Raw genomic sequence first — 15938 nt, forward strand, 5'->3', positions numbered from 1 at the left:
TCATCACCTGCACTAGTCATGTGGAATGTTTACAACGGCAAGTTGTAATTCGATGGGTATTATGAAGAATTCTAAGAGAGCAAGCCTATTGTTTTATAAAAAAGTGATTAATACAAATAAAATCAGAATGAAAAATGTTTCACAAATGATCATTCTAGAAAAATATTTTAATTTTCTGGTGATTACCTATCATTTTAAACATTTTTTATAAAACAAAGGCTGATAATAACATATTTCTAAGAAATACAAATGGCAGCTTTTTCAAACACTTGTCAAAAACATGCCTTTCGTGAAAATGTATTCCTCTTGAGAACATTAAAAATATACCACTACAAAGTGTTGAAAAGATTTACATATTTCTCAAGTATTGTTTTGCTGTAAAACTAAACTCCTTAGACCTTCCTAGTAAGCTGTACAAATATTTTGATAATAAATTAGACCACTGGAAAAAAGTACAAATAAATAGAAATCTAGCAACACTTGCTTGTAATGAAATAAAAATGAATTAGGACAGCACTGTTTATTTGTATTATTTTTTAACCCAGGGCTGGATACTATCCTTGAGCATTTGTGCACAAGGCTTGCTCTCTGTCTTGACACAGCTCCACCTCCAGCTTTGTGATGGTTTGCTGGAGAGAAGAGTTTTTCATGGACTTTCCTGTCAGGGCTGGCTTCAAACCATGATCCTAAGAACTCAGCCGCCTGAACAGCTAGGATTTCAAGGTGCCCTCGGCACCTGGCTCAGACAGTTATGCTTTAAATAAATAGCAGAACAGTAGGTAGCTGGGGACTTTAAAGCTGTTGTTTGTATTTTTAATAAACTAGCCACAACACGTTAGGTACTTGAAAACGTTTAGCTGATATACACAGCAGTAATAGTTTTAATTCCTTAGTGATAGATCAAAGTTTCATGTATTCATCTTGGAAGCTTTTAGGCTGTCAACTGACATTTTGCTTCACAATGCCTTCAAGTAATAGAATCTACCACTGCAGTCTAGGATTGTGAACCATAGGTAAATACTTTTTTTTTTTTTTTGGTCAGTTGTGGGGATTGAACTCTGGGCCTGGGCAGTCCCTGACTGAGCTCTTCAGCTCAAGGCTAGTGCCCTACCACTTTGAGCCACAGCGCCACTTCCAGTTTTCTGGTGGTTAATTGGAGATAAGAATTTCATGGACTTTCCTCCTTGGGCTGGCTTTGAACCACGATCCTCATATAGCAGCCTCGTGAATAGCTAGGACTACAGGCATGCGCCACTGGTGTCTGGCTTGTAAATACTTTTCGATAATGAAATTGTACATGCCTTCTATGCTTAAAAATTAAATTGTGGTTGAAAATATATGAAAGTTAAAATACGGCACTTTTTTTTTTTTTTCCCAGTCCTGGCCTTGGACTCAGGGCCTGAGCACTGTCCCTGGCTTCCTTTTGCTCAAGGCTAGCACTTTGCCACTTGAGCCACATCACCACTTCTGGCCATTTTCTATATATGTGGTGCTGGGGAATCGAACCCAGGGCTTCATGTATACAAGGCAAGCACTCTTGCCACTAGGCCATATTCCCAGCCCCTACTGTACTATTTTCTTGGTATAAAATCACATTTCTGATTGTTATGTCCCCACAGACAGACAGAATTCACTTTAAGGTGCTATCTGCTAACAGTGATGAATGCAAGCTTACAAATGTGGTCCAAATGTACCTATGACATTGTAGAAAACAAATCCTCAGACAGCATATTATTCTAAACACAGCATACTCCAGAAAGTAGGAGAGTCTGCAATGAGTGACAACACATTGAAGGTAAACTAGAAATCCTAAGGAACTTCCACTGCTTTCTTCCATGAGTAACTGACAAGCTCTGGAGTTTCAAAACATCTTACTTGAAAATACTCTGTGTAGAACCTTCTCACAATGTTAAGTGCACCGATCATACAAAAACTAGTCATGTCTCCAAGTAGACAGAATTTACGTGTTTCACACTTTCCTTTCACCTGTGAGGAAATTACATACCTGTCTTCATATTTTGTTCATAAGTTTACATGATTGTTGCTAACTTCGAACCTCACACAAAAAATTTCTAAGTCACTGGTAACTTAAGGGATCAAATTCTGACAAGGAAAATGTACAACCTGACGCCAAGCTTATGTGCCAAAGAAGTTCGGTGACTTCTGAAGAATGCTGACTAACAAAGAGGAAAACTTTTCTAGTAAATTGGCCTCTAGTGGAAACTGTGTTGTCCATTCCAGTTCTTTAGAGTAAATCTAAAGCATTGTAGGGCTGGAGGTGTGGCTCAAGTGACAGAGTGCCTAGCAAGAAGCAGGCCCTGAGTTCAACCCTCAGCACTGCCACACACAAAACAAACGACTCATCATGTTTAGAAAATATGGATGCTTTGTGTGAAATCCCAATGTAACAAGATGATAATTTGGTTTCATTTTCCTTTTGCAAAAATTTGAGTCTGTGCTTGAGATACAAATGAGAAGACCATTCTGTTTATTTGTTTTGTTTTTGTTGCCAGCCCTGGGGCGTGGACTCAGGGCCTGAACACCGTCCCTGGCTTCTTTTTGGTTAAGGCTAACACTCTACCACTTGAGCCACAGCACCACTTCTGGCTTTTTCTGTGTATGTGGTGCTGAGGAATCGAACCCAGGGCTTCATGTATACGAGGCAAGCACTCTACCATAGGCCATATTCCCAGACCATTCTGAGATCATATCACTGTGTGTTGGTCATGTAAGTACAATGGCTAACGAAACATTCCTGCTGGGATGGAATAGAAATGGTAGGAATATGCCAACAAACATGCTACATCCTCCAGAAAAGTCATCCTGACCCTTTTTATTGTTGAAATTAAAAAATAAAAGATACTTAAATACAACGGTGAACACAGAGGGCAAAACAGAATCATAAAATTTAATGTTGAATTAAGCAGTGAGCTGATGTCTGAGTCTCCAAGTTGTCTTCGAGCCCCAAACCACTTAAAAATGGGGATGTTCACAGTTAACGGCAATTGGTTTATAAGTGAGAGAATGGTCGAAGCTGTTCCAGTTGAACTTCCAGGGAAATTCTCTCCTCAAGAACATCCTGGAAAAACATGCAGAATTACATCACAAAGTATATAAAAAGGAACACATGTGTAGAGAGCTCTGTGTTAAGAAGACAATTCATATTTGTCAAGAAGACTAAGGGACAGAGATTTCAGTGTGTGTGAGTGTTTCTTTTTGAGGGGGTATTTTGCTGGTTAGATGGAAGTTGAGTTTCACAGATTTGCTTGTGAAGGCTAGATTCAAACCTCAATAATCAGATCTTAGCCTACTGAGCAGCTAGGATTATAGGCGTGAACCACAGGCAACTGGCTGTTAATAGCACGGACCATCAGTACCCAGCTAGTGATTCCTATTTTTCAAGTATATGTCACTGTACAAAGTCAGTTCCTTTGTACATTCATCATATTAAAATATGATCCTAGGCTGGATGCCAGTTGTTTATGCCTGTAATCCTAGCTACTCAGGAGGCTGAGAACTGAGGATCCTGGTTCAGAGCCAGCCCAGCAGGAAAGTCTGTAAGACTCATCTCCAATTAACCACTAGAAAACCAGAAGTGGCACTGTGGCTAAAGTGGTAGAATGCTTGCCTAGAACTGAAAAGCTCAGGGACAGCGTACAGGACCAGAGTTCAAGCCCTATGACCAAACCAAACAAAAGAGGGGCTGGGAATATGGCCTAGTGGTAGAGTGCTTGCCTCGTATACATGAAGCCCGGGGTTCGATTTATTAGCAGCACATATATAGAAAAAGCCAGAAGTGGCGCTGTGGCTCAAGAGGTAGAGTGCTAGCCTTGAGCAAAAAGAAGCCAGGGACAGTGCTCAGACTCTGAGTCCAAGCCCCAGGACTGGCCAAACAAAAACAACAACAACAACAATAACCAAATCAAGACAAAAAAAAAAAAAAACCCACCAAGACAAAACAATCCTAGTAATAATAAGTCAGGTAATAAAACACCATTTATCACAAAAAAAAGTATTTGCAACAGCTGAGTATTAATGTAAGAATTTTGCATACAGCTTGTCCCTAACTTATTAGTAGATGAATTTGTTAACATAGACTCTTCTGCCCAGTGATGTCATCTGCTTACAGCTATTTCTGAATCTCATTCTGTTTTAGTTCCAAAAAGAAAAAAACTCATTTCTTCTTTTAAGTTTTTCCTTTTTGGTTGGTTGTGGGGCTTGAAGACAGGGCATAAGCGCTATCCCTGAACTCTTTTGTTCCAGGCTACCGCTCTACCACTTTGAGCACAGCACTACTTCTGGCTTTCTGGACTTCTTAACTGGACTTTCCTGCCCCAGCTGGCTGTGAACCATGATCCTCAGATCTCAGCCTTCTGAGCAGCTAGGATTACAGATGTGAGCCACTGGCACCCAGCAAATTGTTTTAAAAAATGTTATAGAAATAGTAATCCCTTATATATACATAGGGCAATCTGTAATAAAATTGAGTTAAAAATTGCTAAGATTTAATGGCTTGTACATTTTATTTTTTGGTGCTGGTCCTTGGGCTTGAATTCAGGGCACGGGAGCTGACTCTGAGCTTTATCTGCTCAAAGCTAGCACTGTACCACTTGAGCCACAGCTCCACTTCCAGCTTTTTGCGTAGTTGACTAGAGAGAAGAATCTCATGGACTTTCCTGACCAACCTGGCTTTGAACTGAGATCCTCAGATCTCAGCCTCCTGAGCAGTGAGGATTATAGGTGTGAGCCACCAGAGCCCAGCTCTCATTTGAGGAAAGTTTCAATCTAAGCATAAGATTGTTGGATCACTTTTCAACTTCCCCTGAAACTCTGAAGAGCTCTGACTCCATGAAACTTCCCAAATAAAGATTTAGAAACTCTGTTACCTTTAGTTGTTGCTGCAATTCACTATTCAATCTGGCCAAAACTGTGTTGGTTTCCTTATTGCGTCTAATAGATGCCTGGATAGCTTTTTTATCTTTCCCAACAGATCTGTGGAGATAAAGGGGCAAAAGTCACAATCTTCATTTCTTTAAAATATCAACCTTCCCCCTGAAGTCACTTCCCCTCTCTCTTTTTCGTAGCACAAAGTTTGAATTGAGAGACTCAAGTGTTTTTGGCCACTTGAGCCCTGCCCCTGGACTTAGAGAATCTCAGTACCATCTTCATACTTTTGCCTTTGAAGTAGTTGATGTTGCAGAAATATGCTAGCATGCCTAGTTTGTTGTTTCAAATGAGGTCATGGTAAGTTTTTCTTTTTGCTTAGGGTTGACCTCAACTTTCATCTTTCCAATCTCTGCCTCCTGAGAAGCTAAGATTTACTGGTGTCTGCCACCATGCCCTGCCTTTTCTTTTTAGTTTTGCTTCTTTCTTGTGATGCTGGGGGATCAAACTCAAGGCTGGCACATGCTAGGCAAGAACTCAGCTGAGCTAGAGCCCCAGCCCTCTCTGACCTATTTCTAAGCATGGAAGGGAGGCTCAATTACATTACCTGGGAATAGAAGGCTGTGATGCAAGGACAGCAGGTAGGACACCTGTCTTTTGTGTATGCTCATCACCATCTGGCCTTAATTCATCTTCTGATTTTAATCTTCTCCGAACAGGTTTGGGTGGTGGAGCAAGAGGTGTTGTGCCTTTGCTCTAGAAGACAAGATACCATTACTAATGATCAGTTGTGAAGATATGTGGTTGATTAGCATTCTACAACACCATTTGCTTTCTTTAAGCTACTCACTCTTAAAAAAAAAACTAAGTGTTGTTTACTTTAAAATAATTTGTCCATTTGTTGGCATGAGGAAACAAAGTACAATAGGAAAGATGATTCTAGTTGACATCACAATCGTGAACACATGCCTAAGCTCCTTGAAGTTCAAATCTGATTCTAGACTATAAAAGTCAGTTTCAACATAAACATGAATCATGCTTCCTTTATAGTAACAAACAAAGGAAGTCTCCAGACACATGCATTCATCATTATCTAAGGAATTTTTATACAAACAATCCCCCTTGAACCAAAGACCTTACTAGCATAGTAAGAATAAGTGTCCAGAAGGTAAAATTCAAGCCCTTCCAGAAATTCATGTTGCTATTAGGTATGTGTGGAAGACTATATAGAAAAAAAAGTGATTAAACCTATCCCATAATGGGCATGTGTACTGATCTTTGCAATATAAAATTCATAAAAGAGGCAAGAATTAGCAGAAGGGAAGGAAAAAGATCTGGCAAGGTAAATGTGGTAAAATAGTATTGGCATAATCAAGGCAGTGCGATTACTGATGCACACTTTAAAATTAGTTCAACCTTTCTATATATATATATATTTATTTATTTATTTTGCCAGTCCTGGGGCTTGAACTCAGGGCCTGGGCACTGTCCCTGGCTTCTTTTTGCTCAAGGCTAGCACTCTGCCACTTGAGCCACAGCGCCACTTCTGGCCTTTTCTGTTTGTCGTGCTGAGGAATCGAACCCAGGGTTTCATGCATGCTAAGCAAGCACTCTTCCCAGCCCTATTTAAAAATTTTCCTAAGAAAATGTTGGGGGAATTTTTTTTTCTCTGAAACAGTTAAAATTAAGATCATAACCAGGCGTGGCTCAAGCCAGTAATCTTAACCACTTGGGAGGCAGAGATTAGGGGATCATGACTTGAGACCAGCCCAGGCATGAAAGTATATGAAACTCCATCTCAGACAATGGCTGGGTTCAGTCACAGAAGCTGGTCATCTCAGGGAAACTCACCATCTAGATCAGCCTAAGCAGAAAGCAAAACCCTATCCTGAAAATAACCACCACAGAAAAGGTCTGGAGGTGCATATCAGGAGCAGAGCACCTGCTTAGCAAGCACAAGGCCCTGCGTTCAATTTCCATATGGCACAAAACACAAATATCAATTAAAAAAAAAAACCAGAATAAGTGGTGTGTGTCTCTAGTTCTGGCACTTAGGTACAAAGTATAACATTACTGAAAAATTCTAGCCTCCTTCCATCTGTTTTTCTCTCTCATTTCTTTTTGTTTGCTGGTCCTGGGGCTTGAACTCTGGGCCTGGGAGTTTTCCCTGAGCTCCTTTTGTTCAAGGCTAGTATGCTACCACTTGAGCCACAGCACCACCTTCAGCTTTTCCTGTGATTAACTGGAGATAACAGTCACACAGACTTTCCTGCCCAGGTTGGCTTCAAACCACAATCCTCAGATCTCAGCCTCCCAAATAGCTAGGATTACAGGCATGAGCTACTGGCACCTGGCTCATTTTTGCTACGGGGTCTCCCTCTATAGAGCCCAAGTTGGCCTTGAATTTGTCTGTAATCCCGACTGCCTTTGAACTCTTGAGTCTTTTGCCTCAATCTGCTAAGAGTTATAGGTATGTGCCACCAATGTCTCACTTAGCTGACTTTGTTTCTGAAAATTACCTCACTTAAGTTGGTACATACATAAGATATCTGTATCATAAGACTTTTTGCATACCACGTTGGCAGGAGTACTAGCAGCTGTCTTTTCTTCAATTTTACTATCTGTTTTGGCAACTCGAAGAGAACTTGCAGGATCAGAGGCCTTTTCAACCTAAGGATGAAAATATGATCACCATTAACTATATATAACACGTAGTTATGTGTAAATGTAGAATATATAGAATAACAGATCAGAGTAAAATATCAATAAAATATTCTTACATGAAATCTGAGGATAAAAAGCAACTTTAAAAATTCTAGGTAAATGACTTTCTCAACGACAGAAAGGAAGAGGAGTGAGGTAACAGCTATGAGCAGGAAAGGAGTGCGGAGCCTCTTGCCTCTCGAGGTTCTGGAAAGTACTTACAGCTGGGGAAAGGGAATGGACACACCTACACCACCCTCAGGCTCATCCCTGCCTTCCTAGGTGCAGTGGTCCAGTCCCTGAAGGGTGGCCTCTCCTACTCTATATTCATGTTTGATGACTTAGATTCTTAAGAGACATTCCTTGCTGCTAGTCGGAATGCCGACTACAAAGACTAAGTTGGCATTGTGAAAATTTTACTTAACTAAGGTGAGTTATACAAATGGAGTACATGTGTAGTAATCATAGCCTCCTTATGGAACTGTTCACCAAGTCACTCATTCAGATGCTTAGCATGCAATCTTCAGAGCAATGTTTCATGTGGGCCATGTAGTTGTACATACCCTTCATACCATAGCTCTCTGAGGCGCATTTAATTTCTTTGTAAGCATAACACTGCAGACAAGTGTTGCAGGCCAATAAAAAAGTTAAGAAGCACTGACTTAGGGAATACAAATCTCTAAGAGAGGCAGTGGCAGACATTTCTCTCACCGATGTCCTATTTAATTCAATGTCTTTCCAGAAGTCCTGTTTACAGCCAGGCTTTGCCAAGTATGATATGGGAAGACTGCCACAAACCAGCTAAGCCCTGAGAACTGACCGGCAAAGCCTCTGGATGTTTCTCAGCTTCATCATCTTCTTCTTCTGTTACATTTGATGCAGCAAACACTTCAAATTGGCTGAAATCTGCAAAATTTGGTTGTTCTGGTATCTGCTGAGGTGAGGTACTAGTGTGAGTTCCAAGGCCGTCTGCGTCCACTGGGCGGTGCACAGTGGGGCCAGGTGCCTGTAGAGCAGCGTACAGCACAACAACACCATACTGCGTTAACAGTGTTACAAAGTAGCCTTGTCTTTGCAAATATATCATAAAATGACATTCCTTTGGAATGTCCTTTCTCCATTAAGTACCAGTTGGTCTTCTAAGTACACAGAAGTCTTACTTCCTTCATGTTACTGATTATACAAATACATCCACCGCAGCCCTTCCATTCTGACCTGAAAGGGTTGCAGCCCACAGGTTACCTAATGCTTGTTTCACGGATGTAGTAACCTAGCCAGAGGCAAAGTGGGTCACTGTGTAAGTCACTCACTGCTCAATTCAGGACACCAACAGACACCTCCCATCTCCGATTCCATTCTTCTTTCCACTAAACCCTCTGGGCAAGATGTTAATCATTTGCTCCATTTTTAAGGTTTAAAAAATCCCAGGTAATTACTGAAATTTTCGTCAAAATAATAATATTTAGTTCCAAAAAATTTGGTGCTTATTAAGGATAATCACTAGGCAATCCCTGACCTCTCAAATAACTGTACTAGCTGACCTGTGTAATGAGTACCCTGGAGAATTACCTGTGAGGGCTGAGGTCTGGGAGGCACTGCGGGAGGGTGGGTAACAACTCCAGCCTGTTGCTGTCCTGTGTGAATAGGTAAGTCTTTTTTAATAACTATACAATCACTTTGCTAACAGAAGACATAGGCAAATGAATGTGACTTCATGGAAACATTCCCAAAATTACTTGGTAAGTACTGGAAGGCAGAGACTATCTTGACCTTACTCAACTTCATTTCTTGTCACTTCTACTACTACATGAGCCTCCTGACAAGTTGACAAGTCACGCCTGTTTCCACAGCAGCATATATTCTTGGTTTTCCCCTTTCTATATTTCTGCTTGCTTAATGATCAGATATGAGACATTCAAGCTTTGCATTTCATCGAGCACTTTACCATCGAGCACTTTACCATTCCTAGGTATGAACAAGTCTCTCAGGTAGCACATCAATCTTACTTAGCTCAAATGTCCAGTGGCCTGTTGGTCATACTTTTCCTCACCATTCCAAACCAATTGCATCTCTCTCTTGCTCTAACATTTCTTAGTCAAGACTGAAACAATAACGTCAATTGCACAAACACTGAAATCTTCGAGACGTGATTCTTTTTTTATTTATTTATTTTTTTTTGGGGGGGGGCCAGTCCTGGGCCTTGGACTCAGGGCCTGAGCACTGTCCCTGGCTTCTTCCCGCTCAAGGCTAGCACTCTGCCACTTGAGCCACAGCGCCGCTTCTGGCCGTTTTCTGTATATGTGGTGCTGGGGAATCGAACCTAGGGCCTCGTGTATCCGAGGCAGGCACTCTTGCCACTAGGCTATATCCCCAGCCCCGAGACGTGATTCTTTCCTGTCCTTCATCAGCCAATTTAAGGCTTACCACCTGGCCCCCACATTACCACATAGTCTTTAAAATTTTTTCTGGTGCCATCTCTCAGGTTATCTTTTTTATTTGTATTCAAACACACTTTTTTTTTTTTTTTTTTTTGGCCAGTCGTGGGCCTTGGACTCAGGGCCTGAGCACTGTCCCTGGCTTCTTCCCGCTCAAGGCTAGCACTCTGCCACCTGAGCCACAGCGCCCCTTCTGGCCGTTTTCCATATATGTGGTGCTGGGGAATCGAACCGAGAGCTTCATGTATACGAGGCAAGCGCTCTTGCCACTAGGCCATATCCCCAGCCCCCAAACACACTTTTGATAGTCACTATGAAAAAACATATCCTCTTTCTTTTCCTTAATCCAAATAAATAAAAAAATAAGACATAAAGAAAAATGGAAAGAAAATGATGAGATGGATAAACTTTAAGATTAAATGATAAGCTGGGCATAATGGTGCACACCTGTAATCTCTGTTCTTGAGACACTCAGACTGGAGGATCATGAATGAGGCCAGCCTGAGTTACATATAGTGAGACTCTCTTTCCAAAAACACAAAATAAAGCCAGGCATGGTGGCTCATGCCTGTATTCCTAGCTACTCAATGATAGCTCGGACAGGAGAGTATGTGAGACTCTTATTGCCAATTAAGCACCAAAAATGCCAGAAGTGGAGCTGTGGCACAAGGGGTAGAGTGCTAGCTTTGGCCGTAAGCACCCAGGCCCCGAGTTTGAGCACCAGGACTGACACCCAAAAACAAACAAACAAACAAATCTCATACCTGTGGTGACTGCAAAGGTCCGATTCATATCTAAAGATGATGATCTAGAGTGGGAAGGCTGAGGCCTCGGAGGGGGAGGTGGTGGTGCAGTGTTATCAGGTGATGTTCCTGAATGGGACCTGCATTGCAAAATTCATCTGGTCACAACTGGCCATGCCACTGATATTGGAGCTTTTTGCTTCCCCCCTGCCCCCATCATGGGGCTTGAACTCAGGGCCTGGGTGCTGCCCCTGAGCTCTTTTGCTCAAGGCTAGTGCTCTACCACTCAGAGCCACAGCTCCCCTTCCGGTTTTTCAGTGGTTAATTGGAGATAAGAGTCTCATAGGAACATTTCTGCCCAGGTTGGCTTTGAACTGTGATCATTAGCTCTCAGCCTCCTGAGCAGCTAGGATTACAGGCATGAGCCACGGGCACCTGACTTCTTTTTGTATCTTGAGGATTCAAGTTCTGCTAAGCAGCAAAGGATCTTATTAGCATGATAGTTTCTAAAGCAGTATTTGTACAAGTATTAAATAAATAAAGGTTGTGTATTATTTATTCTATGTCTGAAACAAATGGTTAGTGTGGTCAAAATTTTGTTTTGTAAAGTTATATGCAAAATTTCCAAAGATCTGAAGAGAAAGTATTTGTCACTATTTCACGATACAAATTTAGGGCACTTCTTTCATTTAAGGTAGTAATAGTTTGAAAAACATTTTCAAAAAGAGAAACTATTTTCAAATAGGATTACCTTTCAACTCATAAAAATTTAGGAATGGTGGCTAAGGTCGAATGTGGCTAGCCTATCCGAGATGCCCACTGTGTGTCATGGAGGGCCTGGCCACCTGGCCGCCGAGGGGACTACACTGACACTCCGTGCCTTAGAATCACTGCCTTAGAATCACTTGTTCTAACTCTGAAAAACAGTCTCCCTCGACTCTGGAAGTCTGACCTTCACATTTAGGAATAAAACGGTTTGAGAACTCTGAGAAACACAGGAAGGAAGCACACAGCCTTTCTGATTCTGTGAGTTCTTTGGGAATTTTCTATGATAATCTTTCTACATCCTCATCCCTAGGCACTGTGACAAAAGGATGTTTGCCACATGCAAAAGGAAGGGAGAAAGAGGCTTCTGACCTGCTCACAGCTTTTAGTGAATGTTTAAGCCCTGGAGACAAATTCCTTGTCATCCTTTGCCTGATCACACACAATTTGCTGTGCCTGTAAGGTTATATATACTGCAGATCTTCAGAGGTAGGCCACCACTGGGCTGGGCTTCTGGACATTTTATTTTAATACATACAATTCCTTTGACTACTCACTTAACACTTAAACAGACTCTCAATGTTCTTACTGTTTAGCTGCAAAAAGGACAATATTAAACTTCTATTGATAAGAAGGTACTCTTTTTAGGAAGTGGGAGTGTGGCTCCAGTGGGCAGAGCATCAGCCTTGAGCGGAAAAAGCTGGAAATTTCCAAGAATACAAGGCCCTGGGTTCAAACCCCAGTATGATGGCACAAAAAGTTACTTTTTAGATCTATAAGGCACATGAGAAAAAAGCAAGGGTCCTTTTTCTATTCAAGTTTGGAATGAACAAAATTACTTATCTTTTACATAAACAAATAGGTAAGTAATCTAAAAACTTCCAGAAAACAAAATCAGTTGTTCCTTGTTCTAAATAACTTGAAAATTAAAATGCATCAATATTTTTACACTTTTTATTGGCAGAAATACTGACCTTTGACGAGTTACATTGCTCCCGATCTGTTCTGGGTCAGAAGTAAAAGAGTCTGAACTACTGTAACCATCTGCTGACAAATGGGATATGTCCTATTTAATGATAATCATTCTTTACTTTTTGTTCTATCTACCCCCAACAAATAAGTAATACCGCCTTAACTAAAGAGATATCCAAAGATTGCTAACAGGCTAACAGTTACAAAGTATAAAAAATTAAATACCAACCAAATAAATCATGCATATTCATACAGCAGAGAGAATAAAATTAGTCTATAGAATATTTAATGACAGGAATATTAAAAAGAAGTCGCAAAATAACATATATGTTGTAATTGTAAATTACAGAAAAATGTAATTATAGGCTGAGTGTCCCTTATGAGGAATGTGTGGGTCCACAGATGTTTCAGGTTCTTTCAGATTTTAGGATATCTGAACTTGGGAAGCCAGAGGTAAGAGGACAGCAGCCCCAGGCTGAGGGAGAATACCCCCTCTACACAGTGCCGATCATGGGAAACAGGACCCAAGTCCAAGCACAAATTCATTTATGCTTCAAATACACTTTAAATGGTTAGTGTGGTCAAAAATTTGTTTTGTAAAGTTACATACAAAATTCCTGGAAGTAATTTTACACAGTGTTTTTAGTGCATTATAAGTATACAGGACAAGGATTAAAAACTGCCAATAACCATTTGACAAATGATCACTGATGTTATGGCTAATTATTTTCTTGTGAGTTGCTTTATAATGGAAAAAGTCACTTCAAGGAAAAAAAAAAGGCTGGGCATGTGGCTTAGCAGTAAAGTGCTTGCCTAGCATGCATGAAGCCCTGGGTTTAATTCCTCAGCACCATATAAACAGAAAAGGCTAGAAGTGGTACTGTGATTCAAGTGGCAGAGTGTTAGCCTTGAGCAAAAGAAGCTCAAGGACAGTGCCTAGGCCCTGAATTCAAGCCCCAGGATTGGCAAAAAAAAAAAAAAAAAAAAAAAAAAAAAGAAAAGAAAAAGAAGAATCTAGGAGCTTGTAGCTCATATCTGTAATCCTAGCTACTCAGGAGGCTGAGATTTGAGGATCATGGTTTGAAGTGCCTGGACAGAAAAACCTCTGTGAGACTCTACAGCTAATAAACCATTCAAAAACTGGAAGTGACACTGTGGCTCAAGTGGTAGAGTGCTAACCTTGAGAGGGACAGCACCTAGGCCCTGAGTTCAATCCCTACAACCAACCACCAAAAAAAGGAATCTGACAAAGAATGAAATTTCTTAAACAAAGATTGAACTCATGAAGTCAGAAGCCCCTGATTTTCCTCCAAGGTAACATCAAATTCAATTGCCTCAAAGTCTAAGGAAGCAGCAGTGTGACAGAATTAAAAAAAATAACAACTCTATCCTACTTTACGTGCTTTTAAGAAATACAAACTAAAGAGACTAGGTTTTTCATTTAGTTTCATTTCAAAATTTAGCCTTTACCATTTTGTATAAAATCACAAAACTGGTTGATAAAAAATGCCAAAGTGACCATATTTCATCTTGGATGTACTAATAAGAATCTCAAATTGTAGATGACCAAGGCAGAATTCTATCCTTTCCTACAAACCTGCTGCTATGACAGCCTTTTTCTTCTGAGTTGTAGAGAGCTTGACCTCTGGAGTCACTCCGACTCCTCTCGCATGTCTTACACCACACAAATAAAAAAACCTTGTGGCCACTGCCTACACACTTACAAAATACACCCCAATGTGACCACTTATCAGCCTTTCTATCGTTCCCATTGTAATGGAGACTCTTTTCCTAGATTATTGCAACTATCTCCTAAACTGTCTCTCTGTGTTTCAGTTCTTGTGTTCTTTGGGCCAAGGACAGGTAGAGTGACCCTGTTTGAAACTAAGGTCAGGATCTGGGAATGTGGCCTAGTGGTAGAGTTCTTGCCTTTCATACATGAAGCCGTGGGCTGGATTCCTCAGCGCCACATATATAGAAAAAGCTGGAAGTGGCATTGGGGCTCAAGTGGTCTAGCCTTGAGCAAAAAGAAGCCAGGGACAGTGCTCAGGCCCTGAGTTCAGGCCCTAGGACTGGCACAAAAAAAAAAAAAAAAAAAAAAAAAGGGAAGATCAGATCCTACCATTCCTCCATTTGAAACTTTTGCTTTTCATTTCACTCAGAACAAGTCAGTTTTACATAGCTTCTTGTTACTCTTCTGTCATGAAGTACTTTGGCTATCAAATTTGCTAACTAATTCTATTCCAGAGGACTACTTGTTCCAGTAGAAGCAAACTTCCTACCTCAAGGCTTTGTATCTGCTGTTCCTACGTCTGTCTTCTTTACTTAAAATTCACTCATCTAAATCTCTCTGTTCCTTCAAGTTTTAACTCTTGAAACTCATCTTTTAACACAGCCTTCTTTATTACTTTATCTTTTTAAATGGCACTCCTCCTCTTCCCATCTAGCCTTATTTTATTTATTTATTGCTGGTCCTGGGGCTTGAACTAAGGGCTTGGGCGCTTTAGCCTCTTTGTGTTCAAGGCTAGTGCTCTACCATTTGAGCCACAGCACCACTTCCAGCTTTTCCTGAGTATTTTATTTGAGATAAGAATGTCATGGACTTTTCTGCCTGGGCTGGCTTTGATGGCTGGCTTTGAACCGTGATCCTCAGCGCCTCAGCCTTCTGAGTAGCTAGGATTACAGATGTGAACCACCGGCACCCGGCTCATCCAGACTATTTTTTATATCCATGGAATTAATTACCTGCTGATTTACAAATTACTTTTCCTTCTTCTTTTGTCTTCCTTATAGAAATAGAACTCAAATTCTATTTGGGCAAAGATTTTTTTTTGTTTTGGTGGGTTGCTTACTGCATCAATCAGAACTTGGAGTACAGCACTAACACTGGCTTAATGACATTCCCAATGTTTTGTGAGAAAAAAATAGAAAAGAGCTCATAGGAAAGAGTCAAGACCGAGAAAGACAAGCAGATGGCCTGCCTTAAAGCACGTGGCAATGATGAACGGCTATTTAATAAAAATTTAGTAGTGTGTTTTTTTTTTAAAGACTTGACTATTAATCATCTACTTTACTCAAGTGAAGACAGTACTAAATGGCTATAACATTTAAATTATTCAGAATCTAAATCCAGACTTTATAAGATCAAATGGGAAATGTGACACTATCATTCACTTACCTACAGTATTTCCAGAAGCAAATTTCACTGATGAATTCACTTTGTTTTCTTCTGAAAGATCAGATGGTTTCACAAGTAAGGGACTTGTGGGATTGGTATGATCTAGTAGAGAATTAACAGGTAAAAATATAAAATACAGGCATTGAATCCATACTTTCATAAAAGCTCAGAGCACAAGACTTCATTTAGATGTTTCAAACTGTCAGATAAATCTATGGGTATCATGCCACATAATATATATATTTTTAGGGCTGGGGA

General features: G+C 40.5%; 1 protein-coding gene across 5 annotated transcripts in view; it reads right to left on the minus strand.

The window, feature by feature from the left end:
• Positions 1–2808: 2808 nt before the first annotated feature.
• Reps1 (RALBP1 associated Eps domain containing 1) overlaps positions 2809–15938 on the minus strand; it is a 68399-nt gene continuing 55269 nt past the window's right edge. For 3 of the 5 annotated variants that reach the window (XM_048354187.1, XM_048354185.1, XM_048354188.1), the window contains 9 exons: positions 15681–15782; positions 12505–12577; positions 10787–10905; positions 9157–9221; positions 8408–8593; positions 7459–7554; positions 5492–5640; positions 4887–4992; positions 2809–3079 (listed from right to left, as the gene is read on the minus strand). In XM_048354187.1, the coding sequence (XP_048210144.1) occupies positions 3011–3079; positions 4887–4992; positions 5492–5640; positions 7459–7554; positions 8408–8593; positions 9157–9221; positions 10787–10905; positions 12505–12577; positions 15681–15782 (965 nt within the window). In that variant the 3' untranslated portion in view covers positions 2809–3010. The remainder of the gene's footprint in view (positions 3080–4886; positions 4993–5491; positions 5641–7458; positions 7555–8407; positions 8594–9156; positions 9222–10786; positions 10906–12504; positions 12578–15680; positions 15783–15938) is intronic. The other 2 variants (XM_048354186.1, XM_048354189.1) reach the window with 1 other exon arrangement.

The sequence above is a fragment of the Perognathus longimembris genome, chromosome 9 (genome assembly GCF_023159225.1).
Source record: "Perognathus longimembris pacificus isolate PPM17 chromosome 9, ASM2315922v1, whole genome shotgun sequence".
NCBI classification, from domain to species: Eukaryota; Metazoa; Chordata; class Mammalia; order Rodentia; family Heteromyidae; genus Perognathus; species Perognathus longimembris.